Source organism: Cyprinodon tularosa, unplaced genomic scaffold, assembly GCF_016077235.1.
Source record: "Cyprinodon tularosa strain WSP-4 unplaced genomic scaffold, ASM1607723v1 ctg70, whole genome shotgun sequence".
In the NCBI taxonomy this organism is placed as follows: domain Eukaryota; kingdom Metazoa; phylum Chordata; class Actinopteri; order Cyprinodontiformes; family Cyprinodontidae; genus Cyprinodon; species Cyprinodon tularosa.
This window is the reverse complement of record NW_024039452.1, coordinates 2,733,570-2,754,024: the sequence shown is the minus strand read 5'-3', so window position 1 is coordinate 2,754,024 and position 20,455 is coordinate 2,733,570. Positions and strand designations below refer to the sequence as shown.

The window sequence follows — 20,455 nt, the reverse complement described above, 5'->3', positions numbered from 1 at the left end:
TCAGAATTCTGACTTTAATCTCACAATTCCGACTTTTTTCAGAATTCTGACTTTAATCTCAGAATTCTGACTTTAATCTCAGAATTCTGACTTTAATCTCAGAATTCTGACTTTTTTCTCAGAATTCTGACTTTAATCTCAGAATTCTGACTTTTTATCTCAGAATTTTGCCTTTTTTCTCAGCATTCCGACTTTAATCTCAGAATTCTGACTTTTTTCTTAGAATTCTGACTTTTTTCTTAGAATTCTGACTTTTTTCTTAGAATTCTGACTTTAATCTCAGAATTCTGACTTTTTATCTCAGCATTCTGACTTTTTTCTCAGAATTCTGACAGCTAACAAACATGTTAGCATCAAGCCATAGCCAAGTCTGTTTTAGAGACTAGCTCTCTTGTTTTAATGACCTTCTGCTCCTCTATTAATGAGGGGATCGCTCTGGCACGTAAAAAGTTGCCTAATTCCGTCATTTTCCACCAATGTGTCACTGGCCCTCTCAAACAACTCAAGAAAAAAGTCAGAATTCTGACTTTTTTCCCATACTTAATTGAAATAAAATTTTAAAATCAGTAAACTTTTTTTTTTCCAGTGGCCCTAATCCTCTTCCGTAATTTGGGGATCATAAAGTGAAAGGGGATGAATACATACATAAAACATGCATTTAATGTTTTTTAACCATGAGCTGGACAAAATGTGAAAATTTTTCAAATGTGGTTCTTTTAAGTTGTTTTTTAGTTTCTTTACCGAAGTTGTCTGCTTTCCAATCATCTGTGAAGCTTAAACTAGCTGGGCTCAGTGGTTTACGAAAAAAAAAATAGCAATTGTAATTGGAGAGTTTTTGATAAAGAGGAGGAGAGACAGTGTGATGGATTGCAGCAAGGCCGCCGTGACCATGTGACGGCGCCTCTTCAAAGAGCGGCTCTGTGCTTTGTTGTGAGACATGTGTACTGCACACTGTCCCATTGTCTCCAGTATAGACAGAGAAGGAGGCCTCACACCAGACCTGACCGCGGCCCTTTATCTGGGAGTAACCGTCTGTGTGTGTGTGTGTTAACAGGAATCCCTTGATTATGGTTTTAGGGTTTATCGTAATGACTGTGAGATCTCTCAAAGTGGAGTTCTGATGGCCTTTAAGTGCCGTTTTAGAACTGAAATGTGGACAAACATAAACAGAAAGTTTTAACCTTGTCAACCTTAAGGAAGATTAGTATTTTTTGTTAAACAATGACTCATTCTCAGATCGATTGGTGGAGATTAAAGTAGCAGATTTCATGAGCTTCGCTTTAGCGGTAAAACCGGTAGGAGGGGGAACTTTTATCCTCCCTGTTTCCACAAAATATTTACAAAAATTTAAGGAGGTTCAGAAATAAGCTGGAACCCTAATTAGTAAAAGTTTACAGTATTCTTTCTTTAATTGACCCAGATAGTCTCTGTGTTTCTTCTAGTTTCTGACAGTAACAGCTAGAGTACAGGGCGAGCTCATTTTCTCAGCATTCAGAGCAAAGCAGACAGCCTTCCTCTGAAAAATGAAGGGTCATCTTTGTTCTGCTATTCTCTCTCATCCGTCCTCTTCTGCTCGTCCCCGAATTTGCCGAGCGGAACCGGCGGGGCCGCCTCTGGGGGGGGGGGGGTTAGTCGACGAGGCAGAGTGTTTCTGCACAGTCACAGTGTGTGGAAGTTGTAATTAAAGAACTAAATAAGAAACAGAAAGGCGGCGGCCTGCTCGCTCCTCTCAGCGAGGCTCCAGGCCCGGGCTAATTGACGGTGTGGGTGATCCAAGTCCTACGCCACACTTCATCTTCTCAAGAGTCTGAAGCTTTTGAGTTTAGTTCCATAAAAATGTTTGTCTTTGTGTTGAGAGAGCATGACTTGTCCGTGCTTCGTAAGCATGTGGTTCATCTAGCATGATCGACCATTGCCTCACTTTTTATGACAGTTGCACAAGAGCAAGCCCAGTGACTGTGGTGTTATCAGATGGTGTACTTAGAAGTGAAATAGACACTGTCAGACGCTGCATCTTAATAGGCAGTTAGAAGGATTGGTTGAATGGTTACCTGGCCTGTATTTAGGGGCTTTGACTGACCTTAACCTCTGCTTCGGGTCACGTCTCCCCCACTTCCAGTTGACTCTTCATCTCAATTTGGGTCAACTGGCCATAAAAGCTTTGACAATAGGCAGTCCTTTTAATGGCTAGATGCTTTTTTTCTTGTAGGATCTTGTATTTTTTACCTTTGACAATCACCAGTGGACTGGCTTTGGGGTTTCCAAAGTGTTCTACTTTGTCCTTCAACTCCTACAGTAGTAGCCTTTCAAAATTTACCCACTTTCCTTGAAGGGCCCTTGGCTGGTTCCCTAAAATTCCTTCTAACCATCAACCTTTGTACTAAAATATTCTTTCTGTCATGATTTGTGGACATTAAGATCTAAAGAGAAGGGTTAAATCCTTGTCAGGCCCTTTATTTCAGTGAAAGGGTGGAGTCAGAGTAAAAAAATATGCACCCCAGGATAAGGAGGGGGTCACTCCAGTTGCTTTAAGTTTGAGGGTATTCGGCTGGTAGTTGCAGGGAAGTGGGCTGCTGTTTGGGTGGTGTTAGACTAGGAAGGGCCATTTTGAATGGCTGCTACTGTAGACAGTGATAACAAATTGACTTAATATTAGTTATTAACATGGCCCTCTACAAAAAGTTAACGCCCAAACCTAGAGATATGGGCATCAGCACCTCCAACTGCAACTGGTTAGCAGACTTACTGACCACCAGACCCCCTACGTGTTCAGTTATGTTTCAGATTCGCACGCCTCTGTGCTCTAAAACCCCCTTTTTTTTCCCTGGCTTGTGCTGCCTGGATACTCGTATCCCAGTAGTAACTGCGTCATCCAGCAATAAGCCAAAAAGAAGAGGAACAAAATGAAGAAAAAACTAATATTGTCTGTGTCTGGATATCCCAAACTATAGGACCCATGTTTGTGATTGGGTTGCTTTGGAAATGGATCTCTTTAAAAAGCTGGAACTCCTCAATCTGCTTTCAGGAAACACAGTTTTTTTTTTTAATACAAAGCCTTTTTGTCACAGTTTTAATTCTGAATATCAGGGCTAGTGCTAGCATTGTGCAGCTGAGAAAATAATTCACTGGACCTGCCAACCGGTGACGATAGTATCCTGTATTAGAAGGCTATCAGAAGTGGTGTACCACAGGGTTGTGTGCTAAGCCCCATCCTCTGCTGGGCTTTCATTTATTATTACGCACTTTTAAATACCCCTGACAGTATATATTTTTTTGTACTTTATATATTTATTCCTTTAATAACCAATATTCTTCTTCCTTCTTCCAGCATTTTATTATCATTACACTGTCATTACAGTTGGCTGCCATTGTGTGGTGCCCGGGGAGTAATTCAATTTATTTCTATAGCGCCAATTCACAACACGTCATCTCAAGGCACTTTACAGTTAAACCAGATCATCCAGTCAAATTGATTCAAAGTTTTCTATCTAAGGAAAACCAGTTGATTGAATCGACTCATTGACTCCCTCACACCAAACATGCTAACATTGACAGTGGAGAGGAAAAACTCCCTTTTAACAGGAAGAACCCTCCATTAGAACCAGGCTCAGTGTGAGCGGCCATCTGCTGAGGCCGACTGGGGTTCAAGGAGACAGAGGCAGACAGAAAAAGAAGCATAGATACAAAAGGCAACTCTCAACCAGCTCCACAGGCGGCCCCGTCCAGGAAACACACAGCCAGGCATAGCAGCTCAAAGCCCGCTCTGCAGTGTGGGGGTTAAGGGTCTTCCTCAGGGACCCAGAGTGGCAGTCTGTGGCCGTGGGGCCTCAGTATTCCAAGAACAATGCCCTAACCGCTAGATTGCCACTCCCCAAAGCAGGCATTAGCGTGAAGGGTCTTGCCTAAGGACTGGCAGCTAATTCCCCCCAGCTGGGATTCAAACCCAGGCTTCTAGCCGCCTAATATGCGGTTTTGGACATCTACTAAATATTGATTTACTTTCTTTGCAGGAAAGGTCAAGCTCAGTCAGATGAAATAGAATTTTTCTGTTGATTCTTCTACAGATTTAGGTCTCTGCTTTGACTGGGTCATTGCAACACATCGATATCTTTGGATCTGAAAGTTGCGGTGATTTATAGATCCTTCCCTTGTCCAAAAAACATGAGTGAAATGGCTTTTGAAATTTTATCAAATTTCAAAAAGTCCCAATTTGATGATTAATTTACTTTGAAGCAGAAACTGGTCCTAAATTCAGGAAATGGAGAAGATATTGAAGATAATGCTACGTTAAAATTAATCAATAAAAACATCTTTAAATCAAAATATATATTTTTTCATGTCTCTGTGCTTTTCTCTGTCGGCCGTTTCCTCTGAAGGAGCGATCTGTGTGCGCAGAACACTCAGCCCATCAGTTTTTTCATCTCATCTTCCACCAGTTTCTCTTTGAACAAAGGAGCCCATAGCTGTTGAAGAAGGAGTCGTATTACATCCTCCAGTCTCCTCCTACTCGTGTACGCCACGGACTACAACTTCCTGTTTTAGCCGTAGTATCTGATGGGTCACAGTCTTTCCTGTTGCACTGGAATTGTTGTGAAGTGGGATTTTCCAAGGACTTGTTTTACTTTTTCTCTGCAGCTGCATGTAGCTGTGGTGTTTTTGTTTTAAAAGGTGTTTGATGGATGGATCCAATTACAGCATGATAGTTGGCTATAAATAGGATTTTTTTCATGGCCAAGGTGTAAAATCAAATGCTTTGATTAGAAGTTTAATATAGATTAGATTAGATTCAACTTTATTGTCATTACACAGGTACAGGTACAAGGCAATGAAATGCAGTTTAGGTCCAACCAGAAGTGCAATAGCAGCAAGTCCAGGATAAATAATGGTTCTATAAGTACAGGACATGGGTTTCTACTGATATAAAGTAATATATTATATATTTTCAGTTAACTCTTTAGCCTAAAGCTTTTCTTCTTCTGATTTTGTATGCTGCTTTACCTTCCGTAACCTTCCTTGTAGGCCCCTTTCACACCTTGCCTGACGTCCCAGAATCCTCTAAAACGCTAGCCTGATCTCGCGAGCTTTCATGGTTTCACTCGCAGATAAGTCTGGAGACTCTCCCTTAAAGAAAATAGCCGTTCACCAAACGAACGTCCAATCAGCGTTGGCTTTGAGGCGGGTTGAGGTGTGACGCAATGAAAAGCGCGACAGTTCAGTCTAAAGAACATGGCAGTTTCAGCCGATGAAACTAGCGTTACCGTGGCTATCGAGCAAGTTTTATCGGAACTACAGAGTATTTCTTCACTAAAAGAAGAGCAAAACACTGCTCTGGAGGCTTTTCTCAGAGGAAAAGATGTTTTTGCTCTTCTCCCGACTGGTTTCGGCAAGAGTAGCCTGGCTTGTGGTTGTGTTTTCGTCGTCGCTCTGTTAGTACGTCATATGCTTCGTTGATCCGATTGGTTTATTTGGCCCGTCTATCACCAACATAGGCCAATCAGCTAACCAGTATTTTCGCCCCTTCCCAAAATTACTTCAACGGAAGGTTTCCAGATGGATATGCGGAGCCAGGTTGCTAAAACGCCCTACGCTGAACTTTCTATTAATTTTTTCAATTTTAAACGTATACATCATGTATTCATAATGAGTCCAGAGCGTATGTCCAACTACAGTCTAAATTGTGGGGACAAACTTGTCCTGAGGGGGGCAGCAGTGTGCCCGGAGGCGCCTGCTCTGCATAAAAAGAATGAATATTATTGAATGAAAATGTTAATATGTTTGAATGGAGAAACATGCACTGACTTTGGCTGATGCTTATAAAGAAAATTTTTTTGGCAGTTATCTGCCAAAAATATCAAATCTACCTCTAGTCTGAAGGATCTTTTCTCCTGATATTTTCCTGTTTTTTTTACTCCTACCTCCTTCCCGTCACATATTACCGTCTCTCTATACTCCGCTGAGGAACAGCATGGGCAAAGCATGATGCTTCCTCCACCGTGTTTCACTGTGCAGGTGGTTTATTGAATGAAGGGAATTAGTTTGTAAGGTAAAGACTGTGAAAACACTGTAGCTAGGTGCTGGTCACATCAAGTTTGATTTACCATCAGCACTCCATCGGAATTTAAATAAAATTAGATGCAGTAGGTTTTTGAATGCTCTCACCCTGCAGATGTTTTTACCTAACAGGGAGGCATCTGTATAGACCCAGGATTTTTCATTCTGGGGTGACGGTTAGACGACGAAAGGCTCTGACTTTTTAACCCAGCAAAAAGAAAACACAACAGAAATGTCGATAAATCTGTTTTGAAGGGAAAATCAGAAGCGCTGTACAGCTGCTGTGGGTTTTCAGGGTTTGTTCTTTCTCCAGCTTTGTTCTGAGCTCCCTGTGATTTTTATTTTTTCTCTCTTTTTCATTTCCAGCTACGGCGTCCTGCTGTGGGAGCTGCTAACAGGAGAGGCCCCCTACAAGGGGATTGATGGCCTGGCCGTTGCGTACGGAGTGGCTGTCAACAAGCTCACCCTGCCCATCCCTTCCACATGCCCCGAACCCTTCGCTCAGCTCATGGCAGGTAGGATTTTGAAAATAGATTTCACCCCCCGTCCGTTTTTGTGACGCTTCACTAGCTTGAAATCGATTCATCATCGTAGCCATCATATGATTTTTTTTTCTTTCATTTCCACAAAGCTGCACGGAAATAGAGGGAAAAAAAAAAGATTCATCTGTGCAGTTATTAAGGAGGGGAGGAAGTGTGTTGTTCTGCTTGTGCAATATGTTTGTATTCTTTTATTCATGCACCATAAAACAGACTTTTTCCCCAGTTTGCTCATTTATCTTTATTTGCCAAAATAAATAAATAAATAGAAATAAAGTCTGCCCCTCCGGTGGCTCCTCGATGATTATTTAATCAATGCATTGGTTTCTAATCTGCTTATTATGCCCAAAGATTTGCAGCAAATTACCCCAAATTCCCCCGTAGCAGCTTAATTGTCCAGAACTAGTTCAATAAGAGATCGGCTTATCCGTGGAATCGGCCGCCATAAACGCCTGAAACGTCAGCTGTTGCAGGATAACCACTAAACATCCTCCTGAGTGAGTCATTACGTCTGAATTAGGCCTTAAAGTCGGATCTGGCTGCTTTTGAGTCGAATTATTAGCGACTTCCTTGTTTCAGGATGGAAAGAAGTGAAACCGTTCTGGGAACCACTGAATCTGTCAGATTCTTTTTACTGTTTTAAGGAAGCAGCTTCACAAACACAGAAACTGTAAAGAAATACGTTGTGGATCCCTGTGTGTGTGTGTGACAGAATGCTGGGACCAGGATCCTCACCGAAGACCCGACTTCGGCTCCATCCTGACGCAGCTGACGGCTCTGGAGCAGCAGGTGAAGGAGGAGATGCCTCAGGATTCTTTCCACTCGCTGCAGGATGACTGGAAGCTGGAGATCCAGGACATGTTTGATGAGCTGCGGGCCAAAGAGAAGGTAGGAGGCCTGTGACCTTCGGTTAGCGTGCCGCCCTTCTATCACCTTAGAGGTAAACATTCTGGCTTCCAGCTGATCAGTGACAGTCAGACCCAAATATTTCACCCGTTTCCTGTAAATCAGGGGTGGAAATCACGCAGCTTCCTCTCTAAAGTATCTGGAGTTTCTGCTACATTTTTGGAAAGAATAGGTGGGTGATATTTATAAAGCAAAGATTCATACAGCCCGTCTCCTCTCCTACCTGTTGCTGCAAATTGCCCTCCAGCTGACTGAGAGAAAGCTGCTACATTTATTACAAGATAATGAGAGTTTTTGGAAATCTATCCAGGGGAAAACAACCGACTACAGGGTTTCCGCGGGACATTAGAAATCAGTCATTCAATTATTTTTTTAATTAAGGCCTTAATTGGCATTAAAATTAATTAAACGTGATTATAGCATTTAAAAGCTTTATAAAAAAATAAATAAATAAAAAAAAACAACAATACAGATTTCATAAGCTAGAGAATGGGAAAATTCAACAAAAATGGCTGGAAAAAGGAATTTGAGACATGGCTGCAGCCTGTCAACAGTAAAGATGATGAAGGATTTTGCTGTGTTTTTTTATATGTGTGTATTAGGGGTGGAACGGTTCACAAAATCCACGGTTCGGTTCACGGTTTCGTGGTCACGGTTTTCGGTTCGATTCGGTATATGTTGATTGTTACACCGAAATCCCATAAAAATTTATGAAATTAATGAAAAAAATTCAAAAAAATTAATCAATTGTAATTATTTTTAATGATCCGGTGAAACCATGGATCATTTCCGGATGCTTTGCTGCTTTGAATTTAATCATCATGCCCTCTACGATCTCCAAGGAGAGTCTTCCAACTCCTGTTCTTTCCCACTCGCCATACCCACACAATTCTCCACAACAACTGATTTTTCCTGCTACACCCGGCTACGCTGCTTCGCTTCTTCTTCTTCTTGTTTACTACTGGTGGTTGGCTTTGGTCGCAGTACCGCCACCTTCTGCTCTGGAGTGTAAACGCTTGCCTATGAGAAAAAGGAGCCTGTACTATCAACAACAACACTGCATTATAAAGAATTCTAGAAGGTAAAGAGGTATTATTGTAATATAAAAAAAATATATATATATATATAACTATATCAACTCTAATTTTTAGATACATAAGCCGGACAATATTTTTGGCCAATATTTGCTTTTTTGTTTTTAATGTATAGAAATCAGACGTTTAGTGCATTTAGCAGCCATGACTTGAGATTACATAAGACACATGCATTACCTTTCCCTCTATTTAAAATCCATTTTTGGTTTGATTGATTTGTTAATAAAAGTTTACTTTAGTTTTAAGTGATATTTTGATCATTGTGTCATTTCCATGTAAATAGAAGAAAAATCCTCCTAAATAGACCTAAAGATCGACAGCCCATATCAGGGATAAGTTAGACTGATGTCACAACAATCACTGTTGGCCCCAAAAAACCTGTATGGACATAACAGTTGCTATGATATGTACCTGCAGAAGTTCATGTCATACATCTCATGCTTTTCTTATATCATGCAGCCCTTTTCTGAAGCCAGTTAAGTTTGAATATGTTCTACAGAAATGCAGAAATGCAGTGTTTTTGATGATATTGAATGGGACTTATAAAGGTTGAGTCGGCTGTAAAACGAGCAGGTTTTCTGTTCACCTCCTATGTGGTTTAATGAAGCAGAGCATCCTTCCTCTGAAGACGTATTTCAATAGATGAGACCATCAGAAACAGCAGGTTAAAAAGTGTAAATATTAAACAATCAGAGAAAGTGACAAAAATCTACAAGCTAACTCTTGAAAACCACAATAACTGGATGAAAGGAAAGAAAAGCAGCTATATTTTAGTTGAGATATATATATATATATATATATATATATATATATATATATATATATATATATATATATATATATATATATATATATATATATATATATATATATACAGGGCTCCATGTTAACCATCGCCCGATCTCTCGGGGCAAGTAGTTTTTATTGTCGGAGAGTACAAATTTCATTGCATTTGCCTGCCGGACAAGTGCAATGATTGCAAAGAAAACAATTTATCACTCAAAATTACTTTCAAATCACCGATATTCGATGAAAACGACCCACAAGCGTTGCCGGCGCCAGTTTTATACACATTCTCGTGTGATTTGATAAAGCCGGGTGATTTTCCGCCAGATGGCGTGATTTTTGTCCACCTAGCGGTAATTTTGATGTAGTTACCAAAACGACAAACGAGCTAGAAAGCGCTATTATATGTCAGTCTTCTGTACAGTGATGCAGGTCATACAATAAAAAATGCTCATTAAATTTTTTTCTCTTAGACATTGGAGAGGTGCATTTAAATGTTATAGAGCTAAACATGTTAGATTGGTGACCTGTTATGTTATTATTATTGTTTTGTTGCTGCATTTATTTTGTCAGGGAAAACTAATCCTGAGTCAGTTAAAAGTCAGGGAATTCTGAAATTATGTAAAACTGTGGAAACCCTGTATAAAATAACTATGTATAATGATTCTCTAGAAAAGTCACATTATATTAATAGTATTATCTTGTATAAACATACCGTGACTCTAAAATAAAAGTTATTCATTTCTTGTGATTTATCTTAAGTTTTTAACCTGTCAAGTTTTTTTTTTTTTTTGATTTTTAGCAATTTATATTTATATTTTTCCAAGCACACAACAGTTTAAAGCAAAGTTTAGTTTGAAAAGAATGTGCAGGAAGGATTGAAAAGCATGTTAACACGGTAATGTAGGCTGGAGTTCATTATCTGACGCATGCATATACACACCAGGAACCTGGAAACTTAAAAAATACTGAATTACAAAAAACATTTAAAAAAACAAACATGTTTCATTGATATATATAAAAAAAATGAATATTAGGAACTATATTTATCAAACATTATACTGGGCAAGTAAAAAATTGTTTCTGGGCAAATGAAATGTAAAAGTCACTTGCCCAAAGGGCAAGTAGTAAAACGTCAACCCCTGATATATATATGTATATATAGATGGATATAATTTTTCATGCTGCTGTGTCGATTCTTTGCACCTCTGGTGAAATAGCCAGACTTTGTTAGATCCGGGATGAAAGCATAAAATAAAACCTAAAGTCATCACCTTTTGTGTAACTGCTATTAAACAGGTCTGCCTTGAACGTCTACAGCAGGACGGAGAGTTTTTCTGCTCCTCAAACTGGTGTTTTAAATGCGAATGTCGTGAGCTGAAAGCAAAGCTTGGGTTCAGGCCGGTAATGCTGGGAAAGGGCTTTACGAAGAACAGGAGTAACCTCTGGATGTATTAGAGGCTCTAACTCTGTTGTTTATTGTGAGCGCAGGTTGTTTTTCAGGCTGTTCCTTAGAAAGCAGTCCAACTGGAGAGCTGCAAGGGTTTGAAAGCTTTATTCTGTTTTTTTTTTCTAGACTAGAGAAGTTCTGCCATCTATTTAGTTCATTTGATTTTAACTGATCCTTTGATTCTTGGAAATGAAACGTGTATAAGTCAGACGGTCAAGAAACAAAGAACTCGTCCTTATTTAATCCTTACTTGAGTGTTTATTTTTCTAAGAACTTTTTACTTTTACTCCCTACATTTAAACACTAATATCTATACTGTTTATTTCATACTCTCCCCATTCTCTATACTTTTATTAATATGTGACATAACAGCATCAACAAAACAGAGATAAAACTAAGAGTACAAAGATGATCTGTGGGAAGAGCTTGTTTATAGAAAAACAATAAAAGACATGAGGACAGGGGGCTTGGAAACACTGCAGATTGATTCAACCAGAGCAGCCTAGATCAAAGCAGTCATGTGTCCGATTGTCTGATCGTCTTTGACAAAGTCCAGATAAAAATCTAAAGAGATAATTAGACTATTATGGCATATGAAGATATCTCTACTTTTAAGGCTAGGGTTAAAGTTTTCTTCTTTAACAAAGCTTATAGTTAGAGTGGCTCAGCTTATCCTGAGCTATCTCTATAGTTATGCTACTTTAGGCTTAGACTGCCGGAGGACATGGGGACCGTATTCCTCATTCTGCTTCATTCTATCTCTATTCTCCTCGTATGCAGTATTTGTTAGTTCCATCTTTAACTTTATGCTCTCTCTATTACCTGTTCTATCATAAAAAGTATTTATGGATTAGTGTTTTTTTTAAATTTTTTTAATGTCTGCTTCTGTCTTCCTGAACCCCAGTTGGCCTTGGCAGATGGTTGCTGGTACTGAGCCTGGTTCTGTTGAAGGTTTCTTCCTGTTAAAAGGGAGCTTTTCCTCTCTACTGTCGCTACACATATGCTCAGCGTGAGGGATTGCGTGAGTCGATGCATTTGGCTGGTTTTTTCTTAGATTGAAAATTTTCTGTATGATCTGGTTTTATTATATCTGTAAAGTGCCTTTAGATGGTGTGCTGTGAAATGGCACTATTTTAATAAACTGAATTGAAAAGAAGAATGTTCCGCAGAAAGAATCTAAGTCTGTGTCGCCATTTTTTTCTGTCCTCCATCAGGAGCTGCGTTGCCGTGAAGAGGAGCTGAAGCGAGCGGCTCTAGAGCAGAAGTCCCATGAAGAGTTCCTGCGGCAGCGGGAGCAGCAGCTGGCCCAGTGGGAGCAGGACGTCTTCGAACGCGAGCTCAGCCTCCTCATCCTCCACCTGAACCAGAACCAGGAGAAACCCAATGTCAAGAAGAGGAAGGGCACCTTCAAGAAGCACAAACTCAAGAGCAAGAACGGCGAGAAGATCAGCATGCCGCAAGGTTGGTTGGTTTCTGGAAAATCACAAAAACAAAGTTTTAACCTTTGATATAATTTGCAAATGAAATATTCTTTTTTTCATTTGCTCCCGTTAGTTTGACACCGCAGATGAACACTTATACTTTTACTCTTCAGCCCATGTGTCCCCCTGCTGTTGGCCACAGCCAGCAGCAGTTCCCATCCAGCGTTTCAATGCAGATCGGAGTGTATTTTGGGCTGAGCATGCATGCGTAAATGCGCTGTCTGTCTGTGCCTGTCAGTGTGTTTGTGGTCAGGCCTTTCCCAGCAACAGCAGCAGCAGCAGGGCGGTGATGTGGTGGTGGTGATGAGGGGGGGTTGATGAGAGGGGAGAGTGAGCCAACCACGCCTCGACGCTTCCTGTCCATAGATATACTGGCCTCTCCTTCACTCCGTTGCTTCCAGTCAAAACCTTGGACTCTTTTCTTTTTAAATACCTTTCTTTCCCCTGCAGTCTGTGTTTTTAACTTTCCGTCTTCAACCCTTTTATTTTCTCTTTTCGTTGCCTTTCCACAGTTGTTATTATGAATTCATTCTGCTTGCGTTGTTCCTGCATTTTGCAACATAAAGAAACATCAACAATTTTCTGGTTCTTATTGAAAATGATCCTTATATGCAAATTTATACCAGAATTGCCATAAACACCGTTTTCTATGTTCTTAGAGACAAAAAAGTTAGAAAGTTTGAAGTGAGAATAAATTTGAGATATATATATGGGGCCAAAATGGTAGCTTTAATATTTGCAAATGTGTGTGGAGAGTTGTGTGTCTGTATCTCGATTTGTGTGTGTGCAGTGGGATTTGAAAATGTGTAAATAAATCTGTAAATGTGTGAGGAGATTTGTGTGTCTGTACAACAATCTGCAAATGTGTAAAACTACTTGTGTGTAATCCGTTTTGCAAATGTGTAAAAAATCCACAAATCTGTATTCAGATCTGCAAATGTGTACTGAGATTTGCAAATGTGTAAAAAATCCACAAATCTGTATTCAGATCTGCAAATGTGTACTGAGATTTGCAAATGTGTAAAAAATCCACAAATCTGTATTCAGATCTGCAAATGTGTACTGAGATTTGCAAATGTGTAAAAAATCCACAAATCTGTATTCAGATCTGCAAATGTGTACTGAGATTTGCAAATGTGTAAAAAATCCACAAATCTGTATTCAGATCTGCAAATGTGTACTGAGATTTGCAAATGTGTAAAAAATCCACAAATCTGTATTCAGATCCACAAATGTGTACTGAGATTTGCAAATGTGTAAAAAATCCACAAATCTGTATTCAGATCTGCAAATGTGTACTGAGACTTGCAAATGTGTAGATCAATCTGTAAGCACACACAGAGACACTTGTGTCTGAAGTATTTTCGCTTCAAGACCCAGAAATACAGACAAATCATTGGTTACAAGTCAAGCGTTTTTCGGTTGGCTCTCTTTACACACGTGATTTTTGCTACTCTTCTGCCGCGTGAGATGCACAAATGCGTAGAAGGATTTGTATGTGTATTTTTGCGATTTGTAACCCCTTGCGCAGGCTCGCAGGCTCACATGCTGCCCTGACCGCAGGCTCGCAGGCTCACAGACAGCCTCTACCTTTTTTTTTCCTCCGCTGCGGGAGTTGACGTGACAAGGATGATATTGATACCATTCAGTAAGGAAAATTTTTTATCTATTATTAAACAAAAGGTTACGGAAAGATGGCAGAAGCTGTGGGAAGAGCATAGAACTGGAAGTTGGCTTTATAGTATTCAAAGGAAAATTGGTGAAATGAGGAGAACGGAAAGGAATAAAAAAGAGGTTATATCTAGATTAAGTTTCGGAAACACGGGGTTAAATGGAAACTTATTTAGAATGGGAACAGGAGGTTGTGGTTTTTGTTATCAAGGGGAGACGGTGGAGCATGTTTTGTTGTTTTGTTATAAATATTCTATGGAGAGAAGGGTTACAAGAAAATAAATTACAGTTAAATATACAAGATATTTTGGGGGAAAAAATCTACTTATGATTATTTTTGTAATTTGATAAACAATCTTGAAAAAACGAAATTGGTAGAAAGGATATAAGTTTATTTATGTAAATATTGTTAATATTTATTTTTATTTTTCAGTGGGAAAATACATAGCATCCCGATCCACACTTCACTGAAGTAGATGGTGGTAATGCACTTCATAAAGTTGCTTGCCAGCTGCCATAAAACAGAAGCAGAAGAAGAAGAAGAAACAGTTTTACTAATGCAAACTATAGAAAAAATTAAAGAAATATACTTACAGAAAGCTGACGGGATTCCATTGCTCTCAACTTAGCAGGTACAACCCCTAGGACCCCAGTAACGTCACGTACTGTACAATACCGCCAACTGGTGGTATGTGGCTGTATGTGAAGCAAGTTGTGCTGAACTGTCGCAGCAGAGAGAGAGCTGTGAGCCTGCGGTCAGGGCAGCATGTGAGCCTGCGCAAGGGGTTACAAATCGCGAAAATACACATACAAATCCTTCTACGCATTTGTGCATCTCACACGGCAGAAGAGTAGCAAAAATCACGTGTGTAAAGAGAGCCAACTGAAAAACCGCTTGACTTGTAACCAATGATTTGTCTGTATTTCTGGGTCTTGAAGCGAAAATACTTCAGACACAAGTGTCTCTGTGTGTGCTTACAGATTGATCTACACATTTGCAAGTCTCAGTACACATTTGCAGATCTGAATACAGATTTGTGGATTTTTTACACATTTGCAAATCTCAGTACACATTTGCAGATCTGAATACAGATTTGTGGATTTTTTACACATTTGCAAAACGGATTACACACAAGTAGTTTTACACATTTGCAGATTGTTGTACAGACACACAAATCTCCTCACACATTTACAGATTTATTTACACATTTTCAAATCCCACTGCACACACACAAATCGAGATACAGACACACAACTCTCCACACACATTTGCAAATATTAAAGCTACCATTTTGGCCCCATATATATAGACCAATATTTTTATCTTCTTTACTGATTGATCTGTGCATTCAGCACCCTTAAAGTCATGAAAAATACTGCAAAACAGGTCAAAAAATAACCTAAAAATCTTTAGTCCTGTTTCTCTCCTAAATGCAGCCATGGGCTCAGCTTTTACTATGACTAACTGGATGTCAGTCATATAATTGTTGCTCCTAAAATAGAAAGTAGATATCATGCACTTTAAAAAAAGAGAATAGAGCTTTTTTCTCCTTGAAGTTTCCTACTTACCTGCTCAAATAAAGCGAAATAGACTTATAATTCAACTTTTTGCAGTGATGCTGCTCCTCCCATTTGATACAATTTTTTTCTTTGATTACATTTTTTCTTTTGTTCCATTTATGTTAAAGTAGTAGGGAAGTCATATTTAAATTTCAAATCATTCTGGCTTAAACATGCATACAAATGTACTCTTTATTAGATGAAATTGTCCCAAAAGTTAGAAAATTTCCACAAAATCTGTGTGGGGGTTTTTCTCGTTATTTTATGCAGGCCAGTTAGTTATACGTCAGCCTGAACACCTAAATTCGGCCAATGAATCAAGATGCTATGATCGAAAAAATTAGATTGACCTTAATCATTCATGGCCATCAGTCATTCACATTTTTTCGGACATAGCATCTTGATTCATATGTCGCACCTAATATACGCAACGGTTGAAATGAGAATCCTTTCCTTTCCCATTGAGTTCCGTCCCAGTGTTCATGGGGATGGACGTCTGTGTCTTCGGCAGGCGTAGAGCTAACAGAACTGGCAGCGTTGCGAGGCAAGGGCTCAAACATGTACGGCTGGAAGCCTTCTACACCAAACCAAGCTTCTGCCGCCCTGGCGTCCTCTTCCACAACATCTTCGTCCCCGCTTTCCTCCTCTAAATAAAAAATGGATGATGGAGGAGACTCATCCACGACCTCCGACACTAAACTCTCCTCCTCTTGCATGTTTCCTCTGTCCATAGCGTTCCTTGACAGTGTCGTTGCTAACTGCTACTTGGTCCCAATGGAATTTCCCATTGGGAACCTACTAGCACTAAGTTGCTAACTGGTTAGCAAGATGCTTCTGACAAACTGGCCGCAATCAACATTCCTTGCAAACCTTCCGACGCAACAATCCCGCCCCCTTGATAATCGACCAATCATATTCACTTTATTCATTCGTGTAAAGTCAGGCACCACTCGGGAAAATTCGGAACTGCAACCGTAGGAACAGCCGCTTCCCTACGACTTTAAGACTGTTGTAACATTTATTATCCTTTTACCCTTTTATCATGTAAATGGAGAAAGAGAAAGCATTAACAGCCTAGAGAGAGGGACCAGCAGCACATATCAGATCGGTTAGACTCATGTCAAAATAATCAGCATCGGGATTGGTCGATCTTTAAAAATAAATGTAGAACTTAATAGAATAAACAAAAAGCATGCTATCTTGTTAGTTATCAACACATTATACAACAGAAACCAGATTTGAAGTACCAGGCTGCCTTAAACCCAGCCTGAGGTCCGGTCTTTAAAACCTGCTGTTCTGCTACTTTTAGAAGCATCTCTTTCCCAAATAAAGCCATAAACGAGGCAGCACAGAGGGATGAGGTGGAATTCAGTATCTTGCCAAACAGATATTGAAAAGCATGATCAAGACGGAGTTAGTTTGGCTCTGAAAACATCAGTGGAGCACATCAGATAAGGTTAGGATTCAAAGAAATCTAGTGTTTAAACAAAAAGGTTTGCAGATTAGGAGTTTAATAGACACAGATGAATAAATATCTACATTTATTGGGAAGCACCACACTGGGTACTGTAGTTTTTTTTTATCATGACAACAAAACAGCAGGGCACTTATTGATTAACGAGAGAGGAAATATATGAGAAACACAAGTTCTTATGTTTGGCAAAGAGAAAGAGGGAAAATAATAATAATTCATATTTAAAGGTGCAAAAAATATTTTAATATACATGGAAAGACTTTTCTTTTCTATCTCAATGTGGAACAACAACAATTGCAGAAATATACAAAAAATAGTTGTTTTTGGTATCATATCATGCCCAATTATTAATGTTTCTGGATACATTTGATACTTGCTAGCTAGCTAGATAGCCAGCTAGCTAGATCCGTGTTGAGTACTGCTGCTAGCGTAGCATCCCTAAAATGACATTGTAAAGAAGATTCTGGAAGGCTAATGTTTGTCTAATTTTAATGTTGGGTATTCCGTAAAACGAAGCTTTACTTCTTTCTATACATGAAGAACTGAGGTTTTGTCAACTTGCTGTGACAGTGTAATGACTATAAAGTTGGATTTTGCTTGGCAAAATAATTTCTACCCCATTTGTTTTCCTTCATGCATTATTGTGTGATTTTTAACCAAACATTGGTTTTAAAGGCAGAACTGCACCATCTGTAAGCTAGGCCCGTTGTTATAAATAACGGGAGCTACATTAGCCACAAGACATTGATAAGAAATGTTTGCATGAAAGATCATCATCATCGGTTAAATGCAGGACAGATGACTGTTGGTGAGGTCATGGGCGTAGGTCTGCATAGGGACCATAGGGACATGTCCCTACCAAAATTTTGGACCGACCTATTTGTCCCTACCAATAATTCGATATGAACAACAACATATTTATATAACATGTTTATAATTTACAATTCAGCGTGGTGGATCACACACAGCCATTGTGTGTGATCACAGCCAATTCTTTTTCTCTCGCAGCTCAGTAGTTGCTGCTGCCGCTCCGTCTGAGTGCTGCCTGGTCTTTCCTGTCCTTTAAATCAGTAACTGTGCTGTCTAACTCCACTCTCATTGGTTGTTCTGCCTCAAGTCCCGCCTTATGTCTTCCTGATTGGCTGTTTTCTAGTCCGTATGCGTGTGTCCGTGCTTGGAGCACGAAATAAGAATTTTATTCACGCCGATTCTTAGACACAGCTGACTGAAAAAGAAAATGTAAAGGTTTCCCTTTTAACAATTCTTAATTTCAATTACTGTTTTCATTTTATGACCCTTTGAGGCAGTTCAGCTATAAATAGCAGGTGTTATTTCTTTTATAGAGTGTAACAACACGAGATGGTGCATTAACATCTGATATTTTTTGTTTAAAAAGCATAATTACGTTTTAACTTATTTTAAATATTTTTACATTACAGACAAGATGGTGTTATATTTTATTTTAATAATTGTTAAAAGTTAATTTAGTTCATTCCAACATAATGAACTAAATTCTTAATTTTGTGTTTTGTAGATGATGCCACTAAATGTAAATACAGTAAATATATTTGCAGTCCGTTGAAGGTGTTATTTTGCATTGTTCCATGATACAGAGAGAGCATTTAAAAAATAAGAGTATGTTTCACCTGTTTACCTTTGCACAATTATATATCTTCAAAAGAAAATACAGGATAAATCCACATATAACGGCCATATTTAGACTATATTTGGTTAAATTGGCACATATTTACCTACTGTCTTAGTCACTGGTAAGTTGAAATTCAAACCTTTTCAAAGTGGAAAAAAGTCCTAATTCCACATTAATCAGAGCCAGTGACGCTTCAAACATTGATAAACAGCATCTAGTGTGTGTAGTGCTTATGAGATTAGTATAAATTTAGCAAGAAATGCTGCTTTTCTCTTTAAACAAAATGCACCCTGATGCTCACGTCAAGCATAAAAAGCATGCATGCATATTTTTGCATAGGTAAAACGACATTAATGAAACTTAGGACCAATAGTGTCCCTACCAAAGTGGAAATCAAACCTACGCCCTTGGGTGAGGTTGCATTAGTGGCTCTATGCTTTTTCTGAGTGGGTCCATTTAGAGGATAAGATGAAATTAAATAAACTGATACTGTAGGAATTTTCCTTATATTGAATATTAAGTTGAGGCCAGTCATACGTCCAGCATTTAGCAACTACAGCCACTTGTTTTTCTAAGTTTTAAGCCGTTTGACACGTTTAGAAGCAGTGCTGGATTATTACAGGGAATTCCCAGCAGGATGAAGATCTCTGTCAGCGTTCAGACTGTGGCTTCAATTGTTTAACAAACTGTTTTCTTTTTTTCTTTTTTTCAGATTTCATCCATAAAATTACAGTGCAGGCGTCCCCAGGCCTGGAAAAGAGGCGTAACTCTCCAGATTTGGGTTCAGGCTCCTCGCCTTCATTCGGCCCACGGTTTCGTGCAATTCAACGTGAGTGGAGATATTTTTAACCCCCCCCTCTAACAGACACATAGACAATATACACACACAGGAAGGAGTGGAGGCCTTTGCTGAGTTACGAAGGTGTCGGCGCATTCAGCTGCTGTTGCAACATCTCTGTTTCTGAACTTCATCTCCTTTTCATGTTATCTTAAACACACTTCTTTTGTCTTCCCCCGTTTCCCTGTGGGCCCCCTGTCCTCTTTTCCTCTCTTTCCTCCCTCCCTGCTCTGTCTCTCACACACACCCTTTTCCCTTCTCTATAGTCCGCTCCAGTCCAAATATTATCTGACTTCCTCTGAGCTGCTCTTTTTTTTTTTTTTTTTTTTTGCAACCACCAACTGCAGACCTCTGCTCCCTCCGTCTGCAGTGACTACAATGCAGCAGAAGGGGGAGCCATTCAGCCATGCTTCCTAAGCAGATTCAGTTTTATATGCATGCTGCAGCCACTGTGCAGTTTACTGAATTAGAAATAAGCTGGAGGGGGGGTGATTCATTCCTCTATTGGAAGGGATTAAGAAGGGTTGCAGGCACCTTAGAGACTTACAGCAGTGGTTCTACTGGGGCTCCGGGACACACGTCCTTCAATTTTACTGAAGGGATTTTCCAGCATGTCTGACAATCTCTCCATACTAAAGGGAAAATATTAATAACAGGTAATAAAAGGGATTTCACTAAACAGCTGCTGAAGAGACAATTAAAAAGCACCAGTTGTTGTAAGAAATAATCAGCCAAAGTGTTTTTTTTTTTTTTTTGGGATCTAACTGATCTGCCAGCTCCATTTAATCCTAAATTAGTGGTTTGACTTTTTTTGATTTCCAAATGACTCTCTTTAGTAGAAGTTACTAAACCAAGAACGGAGCTGCCATTAAAAAAAAAAAATGTAATAGCTTAACGTGTTTGTACGGAAGAGGATTAGGGCCACTAAAAAAAAAAAAAAAAAAGTGAACTGATTTT

The 20,455-nt window shown here is 39.3% G+C and overlaps 1 protein-coding gene across 1 annotated transcript in view; it reads left to right on the top strand.

Annotated features, from left to right (window-relative positions):
• LOC119772143 (mitogen-activated protein kinase kinase kinase 11) overlaps window positions 1-20,455 on the top strand; it is a 78,393-nt gene that overhangs the window by 42,670 nt on the left and 15,268 nt on the right. Inside the window, exons 3-6 of the mRNA XM_038268449.1 lie at window positions 6,418-6,566; window positions 7,303-7,478; window positions 12,041-12,287; window positions 19,373-19,489. Coding sequence (XP_038124377.1) covers window positions 6,418-6,566; window positions 7,303-7,478; window positions 12,041-12,287; window positions 19,373-19,489 — 689 coding nt within the window. The remainder of the gene's footprint in view (window positions 1-6,417; window positions 6,567-7,302; window positions 7,479-12,040; window positions 12,288-19,372; window positions 19,490-20,455) is intronic.